The sequence below is a fragment of the Scyliorhinus torazame genome, chromosome 12 (genome assembly GCF_047496885.1).
Source record: "Scyliorhinus torazame isolate Kashiwa2021f chromosome 12, sScyTor2.1, whole genome shotgun sequence".
Lineage (NCBI taxonomy): Eukaryota > Metazoa > Chordata > Chondrichthyes > Carcharhiniformes > Scyliorhinidae > Scyliorhinus > Scyliorhinus torazame.
Genome location: NC_092718.1, coordinates 37,861,760 through 37,878,057, shown reverse-complemented (window position 1 = coordinate 37,878,057; position 16,298 = coordinate 37,861,760). Strand labels below are relative to the sequence as shown.

At 45.1% G+C, this 16,298-nt stretch overlaps 1 protein-coding gene across 4 annotated transcripts in view; it reads right to left on the bottom strand.

The window, feature by feature from the left end:
* Positions 1–4,691: 4,691 nt before the first annotated feature.
* LOC140387508 (SHC-transforming protein 1-like) overlaps positions 4,692–16,298 on the bottom strand; it is a 211,877-nt gene continuing 200,270 nt past the window's right edge. For 3 of the 4 annotated variants that reach the window (XM_072470696.1, XM_072470692.1, XM_072470694.1), the window contains 3 exons: positions 15,265–15,453; positions 8,664–8,929; positions 4,692–5,251 (listed from right to left, as the gene is read on the bottom strand). In XM_072470696.1, the coding sequence (XP_072326797.1) occupies positions 5,135–5,251; positions 8,664–8,929; positions 15,265–15,453 (572 nt within the window). In that variant the 3' untranslated portion in view covers positions 4,692–5,134. The remainder of the gene's footprint in view (positions 5,252–8,663; positions 8,930–15,264; positions 15,454–16,298) is intronic. The other variant, XM_072470695.1, reaches the window with a different exon arrangement.

Genomic DNA, 16,298 nt, shown 5'->3' with positions numbered 1-16,298 from the left:
TGGTGTCCCCTTGTGGGGATGGGCTGGTAATGTCAGTAGAGAGGGGAAGGGGAGCAGGCAGTGGTGCCAGCTGTGGCCACCTTGGTGTCCATGGTGGCCTTGGAGATAGGGAAATTATTTTGCACATGCCTCACCTTGCAGGCATGGCACAGTATGCCAAAATATACAGAAAGCCTCCCCTTGATGGGAGACTTCGAATTCCCCCTCTATTGGACAAAAGCCTGGCGGCAGAAGGAGTAGATGTGCCTGAGGGGGCATCCTTTAGTCCAAGAGGGAGCTGTACCCCCTCGGAACGTACCTCCCCCAGCAGTTGGAGGTGGAGGAGCTCCCCAATAAGCAGGTAGGGCGGGACTTTGGACAGTATGACCCTCTCGGCAGTGGCCTCAAAAGGATCCACCGTCTCGTAGGCCCTGCCACTGTGAACCCCTTTTCAAGGGTGAGGTGGAGCGCCCTCTTGGCCTTCAGGAAAAACACGACCTTCCTGTACATACAAGAGGCAGCTATAATGGCCGAGGAGCCAACAACCCTGGCCTTTGTACGAATGCACGGCACTGTGGTGACGGTGGGGTGAGCATAGCACTTAACCCCCAATTTCTGGGTTAGCAACGGAAGGGTGGCAGGGCTGCGAGAGTAGTGGAGACCGAAGAGGCCACCACCCCTGCATAGGTGACTTTGGACTGCCCCGCCACCGGCCTAGGTGGAGTGGCCATCAAGGCAAATGCCACGCACACCCCAATATGGGCTTTGACGTGTCGGTGTAGATTGGAAAATAGACGGGGATGGGTTAGGGGAAGTACTCTCCCCCTAGGAAGATATGCGAGGAACGAGGGAAGAAAGGGAAGAGAGAGCAAGGTACACAGTGGGAGGAGGAGGATAGTGGCACAGGAGGGTGGGGCAACGTGGATGGATTGGTGCATGAGGTGGGAGATTCCTGTGAAGCTGGACGGTGGGAGGATAGGTGAGCACGAGCTGATTTCAGCCCGTGAGGGGGCCCAGCAAAAACACAGTCCGTGCTTCCACCCCAGGAGCACCATGCTGATGCAAGTAGGTGCTGATTTGCAAAGTCTTCAGCCTGAGTAGGGCTCAGCAAAAACACAGTCCGTGCTCCCACCCTGGAACAACAACCCAATGGAATCTGACGTCTTTCCTGCCAAAAGAAGATGCTGGTGTATAGGGTCTTCAGCCCTGGAGGGGCTCAGCAAACATACTGTCCACTGGATTCCCTGTTCTGGAACAAGCACACATGATGGAAGAAGTAAAGTTTCATCCTTGCTGAGGGCAGATGTTGATCATTGGAAGAACCAGGGAGGGAACCAGCAAAATAGCAGTCGTAAGGGTTCTGCTCCCACCTCGGTGTTGAAGTCTCCTTCTTCTTGTCCTCCTCTCCTCTCTCCTTCCTTCCCTCATCTCCTTTCGCCAGGCAGCTCAGCAGCAACCAAACCTGGGACAAGGCAACAAACTGAGCAGCAGCAACACAGAGAGAAAGAGAACAGCAGCAGCAGGCACTCTCCACAACAGCAACCTCACAACCCCAAAGTCTGTATAGGAGTGCCGGTTTCGGACTGGCCACACTAAATTGCCCTTTAATTGGAAACAAAGAATTGAGTACTCTAAATTTATTTATTTATTTTTTAAATTTAGAGTACCCAATTATTATTTTTTTTCCAATTAAGGGGCAAATTAGCGTGGCCAATCTACCTGCGCTGCACATCTTAGGGTTGTGGAGGAGAGACCCACACAGACAGGGGGAGAATGTGCAAACTCCATTCGGACAGTGACCCGGGGCCAGGTTCGAACCCGGGTCCTCGGCCCCGTGAGGAGCCACCGTGCCGCCCGTTAAACCCTGTTTGTAATGAATCAAGGTGAAATTTCTTTTCATAATCATCAGCCGCTATTGAAACTTCAATTGTACAGAATGTCAGAAGTTATTTGTACAGGGTGTTGTATATCCATCCAGATTTGTTACACATTGCAATCATTCCTCAGCGAAGCATGTTTTCAGTAATGTAGCATTCATTAACTGTAGTGAAAGCTATATTTTTCCCCCAGCAGAGGGAGCCACATTGTTGAGAAATAGGGGAGAAAAATATTTTGAAAATGTAGCTTTCTCTGTGAAGATAGCTTACTGCAGTTTCAGATGGTGACTCATCACAACATTAAAGCCTCAACGCAGCATTTCATATTAATTGCATTCATTTGGGATTATTTCAGAGGATCAATTGCATTTTGGTTCAGCATTTAATATTAAATTTATTATGCCATGAAATTTATCAAAAAAAACTGGAATATGGGTGAACTTCCCTTGTTCTAATATATACATTGCATTGGTCCATTTCCAATTTCTTTAATATTATAAAGTGAGAAAGTTCAAATTTAAAGAATATAAATAGGCACTCGAGTGGTTGAATAATAAAACAAGGCTGCATACAATTTAGTGCACTTCATTGTAAAAAAGCACAAAGCATTATTAGGTAGCAGTGAATAAAATAACCTTTTATTTTACACAGCAGAGCTGCACAAAACTATTTACAAATGATACTGCATTAAAGTCATGCACCATTTAAAAATCTTCAGCATTAAAAATACTTAAGTAACTGATCCGCTTTAATAAACTTTCAGTTCGATGGCATTATCATGCAAACAAAATATATTGTCTCCGTTCTTTGAAGTCTGGCACTAAGTGAGACTGTGGCAGACATGAGAGAAGAACAGTAAAATAAATCTCAGAATCGTGCCATGCTTTGATAAAGGCTGAACATAATTGTCACATTTATATTGTACTTCAGTATGGAAACCCAGCCAAAATATTAAAAATATTACTCTGCTTCTGGAATTCTAATTTTCTTTCTGTTACCTTTCACAATATACAGCAGGCAATACACATAGAATTAACAAGCCATGTCCAAAATTATTCACTATATGTTATTTACAAAAAGATTTGTCTGGTCCTGCACAGTTTGTTTTCCTAACAGCTTCAGTACACTAATAAGTAACATAACTCAAATGTGAAAAACAAATTTTCATTTGAAATATTTAACTGTTTATGAAATATGTATATATAAATACACATATCAGTGTGTGTATATATACATAATGGGGGCAATTCTCTTATATAGCGGCCAAGTGTTCGCGCCGTCGTGAACGCCATCGCGTTTCACGACGGTGCGAACAGGGCCCGGGCACAACCTATTCTGGCCCCCATAGGGGGCCAGCACGGCGCTGGAGCAGTTCACGCCGCTCCAGCCTCCGTGCGTGGTGCCAAACGGGCGCCGCGCCAACCCGCGCATGCGCGGGGAACTTCTTACGTGCGCCGGCCCCGACCCAACATGGGGTTGGTGTTCAGGGGCTGGCCGCGCCGGAAAGTAGGCCCGGGGGGTGGGGGGGGGGGGGGAGAGGCCGGCCCGCCGATCGGTGGGCCCTGATCGTGGGCCAGACACCATCGGAGCCCCCCTCCCTCCCACCCCCCCCCCCCCCCCCCCCCCCCCCCAGGCTGTCGTCCCCCCCGAGCGTTCCCGCAGAGTTCCTGCCGGCAGCGACCAGGGGTGAACGGCTCCGGCGGGACTCTGTCATGTCGGAGCGGCCGCTCGGCCCATCTGGGCCGGAGAATCGGCAGCCCCGCCGCCGTGCCAAACGCGCCGGCGCAAATGCCGCCGATTCTCCGCACCTTGGAGAATTGCAGCCTGCATCGGGGCGTCGTGGCGCGGTTGCTCCGATTCTCTGGCCCGGCGCGGGGCTCGGAGAATCGCCCCCAATATATTTGTGATAAACCTTTCAACACCTCAAAAGAAAAAATTTAAAGCCCTGTATTGGTAAAGTGCTTTTCAAGCAATAAAAGAATTGGTACTTAAAAATGCAAACTGTATTGGCACAAAGCAAAGTATAGGTAAACTCCATTCCATTTCCTAAAGGTTTTTGCTTCCTAGCATTTTGGTGTAAAGGTAGTGAAACAGGGGCGAAATTCTCCCCCAACGGCGGGATGCCCGCCGACTGGCGCCAAAGCTGGCGCAAATCAGACGGGCATCGCGCCGGCAAAAAGGTGCGGAAGTCTCCGCATCTTTGGCGGCCTAGCCCCAACATTGAGGGGCTAGGCCGACGCCGGAGGGATTTCCGCCCCGCCAGCTGGCGGAAATGGCGTTTGTTGCCCCGCCAGCTGGCGCGGAAATGCGGCGCATGCGCGGGAGCGTCAGCGGCCGCTGTCAGTTTCCCCGCGCATGCGCGGGAGCGTCAGCGGCCGCTGAAAGTTTCCCGCGCATGCGCAGTGGGGAGAGTCTCTTCCGCCTCCGCCATGGTGGAGGCCGTAGCGGAGGCGGAAGGGAAAGAGTGCCCCCACGGCACAGGCCCGCCCGCGGATCGGTGGGCCCCGATCGCGGGCCAGGCCACCGTGGGGGCACCCCCCGGGGTCAGATCGCCCCGCGCCCCCCCCCAGGACCCCGGAGCCCGCCCACGCTGCCTGGTCCCGCCGGTAAATACCAGCTTTGATTTACGTCGGCGGGACAGGCAATTCCTGGGCGGGACTTCGGCCCATCCGGGCCGGAGAATCCAGCGGGGGGTCCCGCCAACCGGCGCGGCTGGATTCCCGCCCCCGCCCAATCTCCGGGAGCGGAGACTTCGGCGGGGGCGGGGGCGGGATTCACGGCGGCCAACGGCCATTCTCCGACCCGGCGGGGGGTCGGAGAATGACGCCCCAGATTTCAAACAAACGGCAGACCTGCATACAGCAAATTAAACCATTTGGACAATAAAAGCTTCTTCATTTGCTGCAATATCTCTTTAGAATCAAGGCACATTTTTATGGTCTGCAGTTCATTAGGATTGTGCTTAGAAATAAAGAAAACAAACATTCACTCTGTAGATGTGATTACACTTTGTTGTTATTTCTTGATTTATGTTCCTCGTTATATACACTGACACGTTAAAGTTATTACTTTCTCACAGCAAACACTTTAAAGTCAGAAGTGCAAAATGATTGTGACCATTGCAGCCTACAATGTTTTCTTTTACATTTCTTGAAAGGAGCTACAGTCAGTCAGTCCATGGTTTCCCACAAATAAGACAGCTTTCTGAAATATCCTGGCAAGTGCAAATGGCTATATCTGAAAGCAAACTCCTCTGTCCAAGTTCCTCACTGTTTGTTTCAGACAGTCCTTTTAAGATAAATTTCATTTCCTGATGAGATGATTGGCAGCTGGTTGTCCGCATGGTAGCCGATCAAATGGCTGACGCTATCAAATGTCCGGTCCTTTGTTCTCACCTTTACAGGGGGAAAAAATGGAAAGCAAAACATCTGTAAATAAACTGAATGAAATTGAATGATACATTTCAGTTTCATTAAAGCAACAAATTCTGCAGTGCAAATAATGTAAAATGGAGTGTTCCATGTTTAGACAATTAAAAACCATAATATAAATATTGGCTACTTTTGGACTGGGGGGCATGGGATAAGTAGGCATTTTAGCTGAATTGACAGCTGTCAGTATGAAATATATTCAATTTAATAAGTAATTCAATGATTAACTATGATTGGAAGCTTTTACTTTGAAAAGTCTAAAGGAAACAATGAACAGCTTTATTGCTGTTCACACACAGGAGAAAGCAAGGTAGTTAAATAGGTACCAGAGTTCTTATTACCTTCAATAATTTATTGATATTTTTGGAGATATTCCTTTGCTGCCTGCAATCATTTCTGCAGTCCCTATGATTTCTCTCTGTATTTGGCAATCATCTGTTTCATCCTATAATAATTTTCTCACTGCATCTGACCTATTCACTGACGCGCCTTTAATCATTTTAAACTGCAGGAGTTCACATTGCCTAAATATTTTGCAGTGAGCTCTGTCAGCATAAGACTGCATTAAACAGCATAATTGAAAAAAAATGTTTAAAATTCAACCAAACAAATAGCTCTGTAGAAGAGTCATATGGACTCAGAACGTTAACTCTATTTCTCTCTCTGCAGATGCTGGCAGACCTGGATTTCGCGATTCTCTCTGGAATTCCCCCCCGTGTCCCCGTTCTCTGACGGCAAATGCGGGCTGAAAATCACCCCCATTATCTTTTTGTTTCAAACAGACACGCCTAAGTAAAGCTTATTCGGAAATCATCAACACGCATCAATCATCAAGACCAATGAAGAAGTTGTGATAGAGTTTTACAAACCTGTAGACTAGCTGATTTAAGTATAGCCAAATCCTAGCATGATAGCAAACCTTAGTGAAAACTACAGGGACCGAACTTTCTCTGTCATTAGGTTTTACAGCATTCATAAAAATGAACACAGCTGAGTAGTATACATCAGTAAAATGTGTCAAGAAAACAAGATGTCATTATTTTATGGTAATATCATGGTTATATTCCTTATGTACTGGACGACAAGCTGTTGGGTTGTAGTTATGGTACTGAAGTAAGAGACAGGGTGGCTTCAAGAATCTAAACTAATAGCAAGAAATGGTTTTGATGTGGGAATGAGCCAAGAGGAACTTCAATCAAGATTTTACATAAGGCAATAGCAGTTTGAATAGGTTGTTTTAGTTCAAAGGGGGGGTCATATGCAAATTGTAAAAATAGGTGTAAGCAAGTAAAGTAAAGATATGGCAAATTTATTTTTTGAAACCCACAGAGCTAAAATAAATAATTAAATTTAATCAATACTGGAAAGAAAGCATGATGAATGTAAGAAATTGTCATGTTTTATATTTTTTTGCAGTAATGTCATTAAAACCTGGGCTAAGATGCAGACAGCATGACTGATAGAACGGTGATTAAGGTGTCGTAAAAGTAAGATAATCATTGATTTACAGGTGAAATGCTCTGTTAATAATCTTGAGAACCATTTACTTGTTTACAGATAGCTAGCTATTAGAATATTGTTTTGATTTTAAGGACCCCAGCGTGTAGATAATTTATGAGGGTTTTGGTCCTGACCCAAGTCAAGGGACATCTTGTAAGAAGAGACAAAATAATGCCTTATGCTGGTAATGGGAGGAGCCAGGTCTGTCTGAAGATTCAAAACTCTAATTTGAACAGAAGTATTTCAGTTTGGTCCTTAAAAGTTCACTCTCCAAAGATTCCTCCCAGAGAAAAGCAAGTAAAATCTTGGTTGTTAACTTTATTTACAAGTGGTATTTAATCTACATTGGTTTGCTTAATTGGAATATAGTGCCAGGTTTAAGAAGGGATGGCACGGTACCATAGTGGGTAGCACTGTTGCTTCACAGCTCCAGAGTCCTAGGTTCGATTCCCGGCTTGGGTCACTGTCTGTGTGGAGTCTGCACATTCTCCCCGAGTCTGCATGGGTTTCCTCCGGGTGCTCCAGTTTCCTCCCACAAGTCCCAAAAAACGTGCTTGTTAGGTGAACTGGACATTCTTAATTCTGTGTACCCGAACAGGCGCCGGAATGTGGTGACTAGGGCTTCTCACAGTAACTTCATTGCAGTGTTAATGTATGCCTACTTGTGACAATAAATATTTAAGTAAGTTAAGGTTTCTTCTTTTACTTAAGAACTGTTGTAATTGTTAATTGTAAAGCTATTTCTTTGTTGCTAATGTGGTTAATTCTGCGATTAAATTAAAGTTTGCTTTAACATAAAAGATACCTATTGGTCAGTGTTATCACTTCTGTGGTGCAGTAACATCTCCTCACTTTTACAAATTGAAAATGCTGGGTTCTCTTTCGGGATCCTAACAACTGGGTAAGACAATGGAGCGACCAAAGGAAAAGGACACATTTAAAGGAGATAATGAAGCCTATGTGATGGGGTGACTGCTTAGATCTCCCAGAACTCAGCAGGCTAGCTGTTCTGAGCTACCAGAAAACAATGTAAACAGTGCCAGACCCGAAGAACCAGCTTGTCAGCCTCACAGGACACCCCAAAAGAAAACAAAGGCACAGTATGGTAAAATTTACCGATATTCTATAGGTTTTAAAATCTATAAGAATAGTTGCTGAACAGAAATGGGGAAGGTTAGTTCTGAGGGTAGTTGAAGTTACAATCTTTTGGAGCTGTTAAAAGGATTATTGACTTTGTAAAGTCATTCTTGTGTTTGAGTGTAATTTTGTTAATTTCTTAATAAACATTTACTTTGTCATAATATCATCACAAGTAGTTGGGGACACTATTTCCTGATTTCTTGAACCTCTCCTCATACTGTAGAAATTGAAAAAAAATGTTTTGGCAGCTGCTTCAAGTTTTCCTTTGGGATTTGGGCAGATCAGCATTTACCATCAGTCATTCCATAACAAGGACAGACAGAGAGATGTAGTCAGCAACAATTTAATAATTGAAACGATGTTAAGAAAACTTTGATTTAAAACTTTTTTAAAAGATGCTATGAGTTTGGACTGAGATTGTCATAGCTCCAGGAACAGGAGCTAACCTATTATTGAAAGTGGTTAAGGAATTTCCTTCATCAACAATGCTGAGCGGAATTGGCAAGAAATTCACAATTCATAATGACAAACTAACTTGCATTTAAGTTCAAAATATTTCATTTTTTTGCATAATAGAATTTAGTAAACACGTTTACTCAACAAAACCTCTGCAGTGGTTAGTTTTCCAAAATGAAATTGATACGTATGACATTTAGATAATGACAAGCTTCAAGATAAAATGTTTTAAAAGAAAGTTTCAAAAAACGCAAGTTGCTTCCGCCCCCTTAAATCTTACCATGCCTTCAGGATCCACCAACAGTAAGTGCTTAGCTTGTCCTCCCTGCAGCCCAGTCAGGACATATTGCTCTGGTGTGGTCATGCTTTCCCGCACCAGAAAGTCACCATCTTTTATCAGCAGCCTCTCGGCTTCCTGTCTGCTCATCCTTCCACGGTACCAGGCTTCCTTCGTAAGCTGCTCTCTCATGGAAGACAGGGTAGTGGGCAATGGGACAGCTGTAGGATTGTTGACTGTTGCACTGCTCTGAGCAACATCAGCGTGTTCTATGGTCACACAATCACAGTTTGGAAAATTATACTGGGCAGTACAAGGCGGCAAAAAACTGAGAACAATTTTAAAAGATTCAATATAAAGATAAGCATAGGCAGAGGGCAAGTAGCGTACAGTTTTAAAAATTTGTTCGTGGGATGTGGGTGTCGCTGGCTGGGTCAGCATTTTTAAAAAATATTGCCCATCCGTGAGGGCATTTTAAGAATTGACCATGTTACTGTGGGTCTGTAGTCACACAGTTGGTAGCAGATTTTGGACACATTGCATTGTGACTTTGTTACATCAAACATAAAAATGGGCCATCGTGTGTTGGAACAATGTTTATGTATAAAAGGTAAGAATGACAGATTTCATTCCCTAAAGAATAATTGTGAACCGGATGGGCTTTTCTTACAATCGACAATGGTTTCACTGATCATGATCAGACTTTTAATTCCAGATTTTTATTGAATTCAAATTTCACCATCTGCCTCTGTGGGATTCGAACCAGGGTCATCAGAGCATTACTCTGGGTCACTACTCCAGTGACAATACCACTACGTCACCACCTCCCCTATATTAAACAGTAGTCTTGGAATGTAGTCTTGGTAGTGGGTGCCTGGAACTCGCTGCCGGAGGAGGTGGTGGAAGCAGGGACGATAGTGACGTTTAAGGGGCATCTTGACATCCATGAATAGGATGGGAATAGAGGGACACGGACCCCGGAAGTGCAGAAGATTTTAGTTTAGACGGGCAGCATGGTCGGCACAGGTTGGAGGGGCGAAGGGCCTGTTCCTGTGCTGTACTTTTCTTTGTTATTTGATCTTGTTCTTGTATCTGGAATTCATCACCGCAGTACTTTTGATGCTCCTTTTCCAACTTCATACCTTTCTATGGTGGCACATGATTCTCCGGGAGCCATCAATTCTCTGGAATCCCACTATTTTAACCATTTTCCAGCTGCAAGCCTGGGAAGTAGCATTATTAGGACCTTTAACAATGGTGGCTAAGACAGGAGATCATAGCCAGGTCTGATTGTGGCCTCACCTGACACAGTAACATGTCAGTGATCAGGATGACAGCTACAGCTGGGTTTACCCTCCCCTACCCAAGGATATCCAACAGCAACTGAAGCATCTTCAGTAATGCCTTGTTGTGTTAGGCTAACTCAGGACAGACCAGCATTCAAATCTAGGAAGTTTTACAGCTATGTCCCATACTATGTGATCCAATGGGCCATTATAAAAACACTCAATTATTTTTGGTCAAATATAGTGTAGGGATTGTTTTGTACTGATTTGAGATGCTAACGTTATGTTAAAGCATTATTCACAGAGGCACAGCGGTTAGCACTGCTGCCTCACAGTGGAGTTACGGTCACAATCAGATAAAGTTCACAGGGCCAATAATCCTACTCCTGTTTATTATGTCCTTATGCATGCTATAAATATGTTCTTTTGCTGCTTCTTAAACAGAAAGTTGTCCTTATTCCTTGATTTTGCTATGGACCACAGACTACACATCTAGAGTTGCATTTCAAAGTTAAACAAGTGATCCTATAGCTGTTGGTGGGCACTGATATCTAACGTGCTCATCTGTTAGAACCATATGCTGATTAAATTGCTATAAATTAACAGAAGACAATCGACATATTGTCATATCGGAGGTAAACCCAACTTTCAGGAAAAAAAACCCTCACATTGTTATTTGCCCCAATGCAGAACAGTGTTGGTTCAGTTTGTATTAAATGTGTTTTTTAACTTCTGTTTGTATTTTTTTAAAACGTTGCAGATAAAACAACAATGCTGCAATGCTAATGATTGAAAATCAGGGACGGCTGGTTTCCAGTTCAGAGGTTTCAGCAATCCCTGGCTTGTAAATGAGATGCTTCATCTATACTAAGCAGATGATCTAATTTAATGTCTTAATTTCCATCTGGATCCTGCAGAGCGGGGGTTCCATTAACATAGTTCATTAGAAATGCGATAGTCAACTTCCTGTGGGGATAGTCATACATCACAAGGACAAAACCCATAGACAAGTCACTATGTTACAAAACTGCTGCATTTTCAATGCAGCATTCTCCTTCACAGTAAAGTTAATTTGGTTGATAAATATGAATGCAAGTCCTTTTGTTGTAAAATTATACATTTCAATAAATGTTTAAATATCGTGAAGAAGTCAGCAAATGTGACACTCATACATGGTCTTCTAATGGTTGTGCACCAGGTAGAAAATTAGCATTTGGAGCATGCTTAATAATTGTATCACAAATGTTACATTAATTGTAAGTAATTTTGGTCATGGAAGACTAGCCTATTGCTGTGGGTTATATGGATATCAAGAATCACTAACACAAAACAGAAAATGCTGGACAATCTCAGCAGCTCAGGCAGCATCTGTGGAGAGAGAAGGGAGCTAACGTCTCGAGTCAAAGCTAGAGAGAACTGGAAATAGGGTCAGATTTATACTGTTGTGGGGGGGGGGGGTGGAATGGAGCAGTGGGGCTGGATGATGTGCAGAAAAGACAAAGAGAATGTAAATGACTAAGAAGGGTGCTAAGTGATAGTGGCACATTAAGAGATCAGAATGTGTTAAGGGCAGAACAGAGATAAGCAGTATGTTAAAGAACATACTGGAACAGGGAACAGATGGCCCTAGTTGGGGGCGGGGGGGGAGGAGAAGAGAGACAATTGTGAGGGAAAAACGGATTGATGGAAAAAATAAAAATAATTTGATAGAAATAAAAATGGGGTAAAGGTGGAAGAGAGAGTTAAGAGTCAAGAATTGCGAGCTGGATGGGTGGCATGGTGGCGCAGTGGTTAGCACTGCTGCATCACAGCGCTGAGGACCTGGGTTCGATCCCGGCCCAAGGTCACTGTCCATGTGGAGTTTGCACATTCTCCCCGTGTCTGCGTGGGTCTCATCCCTACAATCTAAAGATGTGCAGGGTAGATGGATTGACCATGCTATATTGCCCCTTAGTTGGAATTTAAATTTTTTTTAAAATTGCTAGCTGCATCTGAAATCCAATCATTAAAACATTATCCTTCCCATATGTCCAACCCAACATTCGGTTCAATGCTTCCCCAACCATCCGTGAAAAATCCACACCTTTCCTTCTATGTTGGCTGCTGTTCCCCATCTGCCTTACATTTGCATTAAGACATAAAAGCACTGATTCAAGTGGGATCATTGTAGTATTCTGAGTATCAGTCAAACGAATATACTACTTGAACTGTGGTATTCAGAATACTTTCATTGCCCGGGTTTCTTAGAGCAACGTCAGGCATCTGACTGCGATGGTGGGAGGTCAGGGTAAGGCGAGGAACTCAGCTCTGTAAGGGTAAATAGGACAATAAAGGCAAATAAGACATTTTTAATTATGTTGAGGGAGGTTTTAAAGATAGGAAAAGTTACAAATCTTGGATGGTTTAAGGGATTATGAGATAGAGAGTGTAAGAGTTCTAGGAGATATGCAGATAGTAGAAGGAGTTCAGAGAGATGGAGAAGATGGAAGAAAAACAAGATATATAGTTAGCTACATCCAACCCAGCTAATCCCACAGTGCTACATTCATCTTCCTCCATACAAACTGAGGCAATAAAATTCTGATTAAACTTTCCTGCAATATTTGTCTCTCCTTGTTGACCAGGACTCTGTTCATTCATCACAGTTCAAAGGACAGTGAGAAATGTAGGCTGGACAATGCATCATTCTTCCTTTAAGGCTCAGCTTCTATCTTAAATCATAGAATCGTAGAACTTAGAGTGCAGAAGGAGGCCATTCGGCCCATCGAGTCTGCACCAGCCCTTGGAAACAGCACCCTACCTTTGCCCACACCTCCACCTTATCCCCACACCCCCACCCTATCCCAGTAACCCTAACCCTAGCCCTAGCCCTAACCCCAACCTTTTTTTTTGGGACACTAATGGCAATTTAGCATGGCCAATCCACCTAACCTGCACATCTTTGGACTGTGGGAGGAAACCAGGGCACCCGGAGGAAACTCGCGCAGACACGGAGAGAACATGCAGACTCCGCACAGACAGTGACCCAAGCCAGGAATTGAACCTGGGACCCTGGAACTGTTAAGCCACAGTGCTAACCACTGTGTTACCATGCTCCCTTCTTGAAACATTTCAGACTGCGTGGTGTAGGTACACCCACAGTGATGTTAGAGAAAGAGTCCTAAGATGCTCATGCAATGACAGTGAAGGAACGGTGATATCTTTCCAGGTCAGGATGGTGTGTAGCTTGGAGGAGAACTTTTAAAAAATAAATTTAGAGTACCCAATTATTTTTTTCCAATTAGGGGACAATTTAGCGTGGCCAACCCACCTACCCTGCACATCTTTGGGTTGTGGGGGTGAAATCCACACAGACACGGGGAGAATGTGCAAACTCCACATGGACAGTGACCCAGGGCCAGGATTCAAACCCAGGTCCTCAGCGGCATAGGGAGCAGTGCTAACCACTGTGCCACCGTGCCTCCCATCTTGGAGATGGTGTTGTTCCCATGCACTTGCTGTCTTTGTCCTGCAAGGTGGTGAAGGTCGCAGATTCGGAATGTGCTGTTGAGGTGCTTGATGAGTTATTGCAGTGCACCTTAGATGGTGCACACAGTTTCCACTGTGTGTTGGTGGTGGAGGAGTGAATGCTGAAGGTGCTGAATGAGATGCCAATTAAGCGGGCTGCATTGTCCTGGATGGTGTCAGGTTTCCTGACTGTTGGAGCTGCACTCATCCAGGTACGTGGAGAGTATTCCATCACACCCCTAACTTGAGCCTTGCAGATAGTGGACAGGTTTGGGACAGGTGATGAGTTACTGTTGAGTTTTTCAGGTATCTGAAAAATACTACAGGGATTAATTCTTCTCCACATGTTGTGATAGATTAATCAAGTAGGGTGATCTTGGGGCAGCACGGTGGCCTAGTGGTTAGCACAGCTGCCTCACGGCGCTGAGGTCCCAGGTTCGATCCCGGCTCTGGGTCACTGTCCGTGTGGAGTTTGCACATTCTCCCAGTGTCTGCGTGGGTTTCGCCCCCACAACCCAAAAATGTGCAGAGTAGGTGGATTGGCCACGCTAAATTGCCCCTTAATTGGAAAAAATAATTGGGTAATCTAAATCTAAAAAAAAAGTAGGGTGAACCTTTTAAGTTGAAAATATACAACTAGAAAAGTTGATTTTTAGTTCTGACGAGTTGAGGTTTTTATAGTTAATACAAAGGTTAGATTTTCAGACAACTCTCATCAGGCTAACCTACCTACCTACCGAATTATAACATTGTGAGAGTAGGACCAATTTTGTGTTCCTTATTGACTGATTCTGGGCATTTCCAAAGCAGAACGGGGGGGCGATTCTTCGAGCCCCGAGCCGGGCCGGAGAATCACCGCAACCGCGCCCTGACGCCCCAACGCCGGCGCGCGATTCTCCAAGGTGCGGAGAATCGGCAGCATTTGCGCCGGCGCGTTTGGCGCAGCGCCGGCCGCTGGAATCGGCGGGGCCGCCGATTCTCCGGCCCGGATGGGCCGAGCGGCCACCCCGATACGACAGAGTCCCGCCGGCGCCGTTTACCCCTGGTCACTGCCGGCAGGAACTCTGCGGGAACGCTCGGGGGGTCGGACTGTGGGGCTCCTTCACCAGGGGGGCCTCCGATGGGGTCTGGCCCGCGATCGGGGCCCACCGATCGGCGGGCCGGCCTCTCCCTCTATGGGCCAACTTTCTGGCGCGGCCGGCCCCTGAACACCGACCCCATGTTGTAATAAGTTCCCCGCGCATGCACAGGATGGCGCGGCCCAACTGCGCATGCGCAGGATTGAGCTGGGCCAACTGCGCATGCGCGGGTTGGCGCGCCGCCCATTTGGCACCGCGTAAGGAGGCTGGAGCAGCATGAACCGCTCCAGTGCCATGCTGGCCACCTGTGGGTGCCAGAATAGGTCATGCCCGGGCCCTGTTCACGCTGTTGTGAAACGCGACGGCATTCACGATGGCGCAAACACTTGGCCTCAATATCGGAGAATCGCCCCCCCCGGAGGTCTGTCTGGGAACTTCCCGTACCAGCCTCCCTGAACAGGTGCCGGAATGTGGCGACTAGGGGCTTTTCACAGTAACTTCATTTGAAGCCTACTTGTGACAATAAGCGATTTTCATTTCATTTCATTTCAACTTGTTCCCGATGGTTTACCACCATTTCCAGAATTTTCTAAATGTTCTAAAAGGTTAAAATTAATAGTCCATCCCTAAAGATAAACAAAATAACAGAGGCTTCTGAAACTTTGCACCAGTAGCAGTGTAACAATAAGCTTCAGTTTTAGATGTAGATTCTTCATCTTCGAATAGACTTACTTTGGTCATATACATCCTTGCGCATGTTGGCAAAGATCTGTCCTGATGCTCCATTGTTGGCAGAAGAGGAGGAGTTCTCCATATTCTGTGTGTTCATGTAAGATGGATCATCAAAAAGGTCAGATCTGCTGGTGGCTTTGATTGGCAGAATGTTTCTATTTGTTTGTGGAAATCTAGTCCATGAATTGCCTGAAATATTAATTATGTAGGATCTTTATATTATAAAATCATTTAAAGTTATGCTCTGGCAAACCAAGTAATCTTCATGTTTGAGTTCCAAACAGTAAGGTTAAGGCAATTTGGAATTTACGTCAGTTGTTTGTATGCAGATAAATGAGTGTCCCGGGTAAATTTACTTGGCAGGAAACATCTCTGTTCCTGGAAAACCGCTGGCCATGAGCAATGCCAGAGGAGATCCACTAGTATGTTTTAAAACAAAAGATGTGTGTCTTGTGTGTACCCATTTCCATCACTCCTCAAACAATCAATCACAACTTAGGAGTCTGGAACTTATCCATGATTAAGTAGCCACCAGAAATGAAAACTACCAGTCGCAAAAGTTTTAAGTTTTAAAAAAGGTAGTATGCAAACCACCAATAGTAAAGAGAAGAAACAACAACAAGCCAAAGTAGTAAAAAAAGAATGATCAACTTTAGCAGCTCTGCAGCATTGTTCGTGTATAAAATGTCTTGAACAGCATTCTGCACTGCTGGCCTGTAACCCCCCTGCTCAGAAGGTTAGCATACGAGTAAATGGTGCTTTCCAGAGCTACTGTCAGTTTAAGAGATTCAAAGTATCAGACAAATACCCTCAGAATTTTGTAAATGATTAAGAATATTTATAAAGCAAGCCTGGATTTGCTGTTTATTTCACCACACGGAATGCAGTGGCTTGGTGGCACAGTGGTTAGCACTGCTGCCTCACAGCGCCAGGGACCCAGGTTCGATTCCGACCTTGGGTGACTGTGTGGAATTTGCACTTTCTCTCCTTGTCCGCGTTGGTTTCCTCCGGGTGCTCCGGCTTCCTCCCACAGT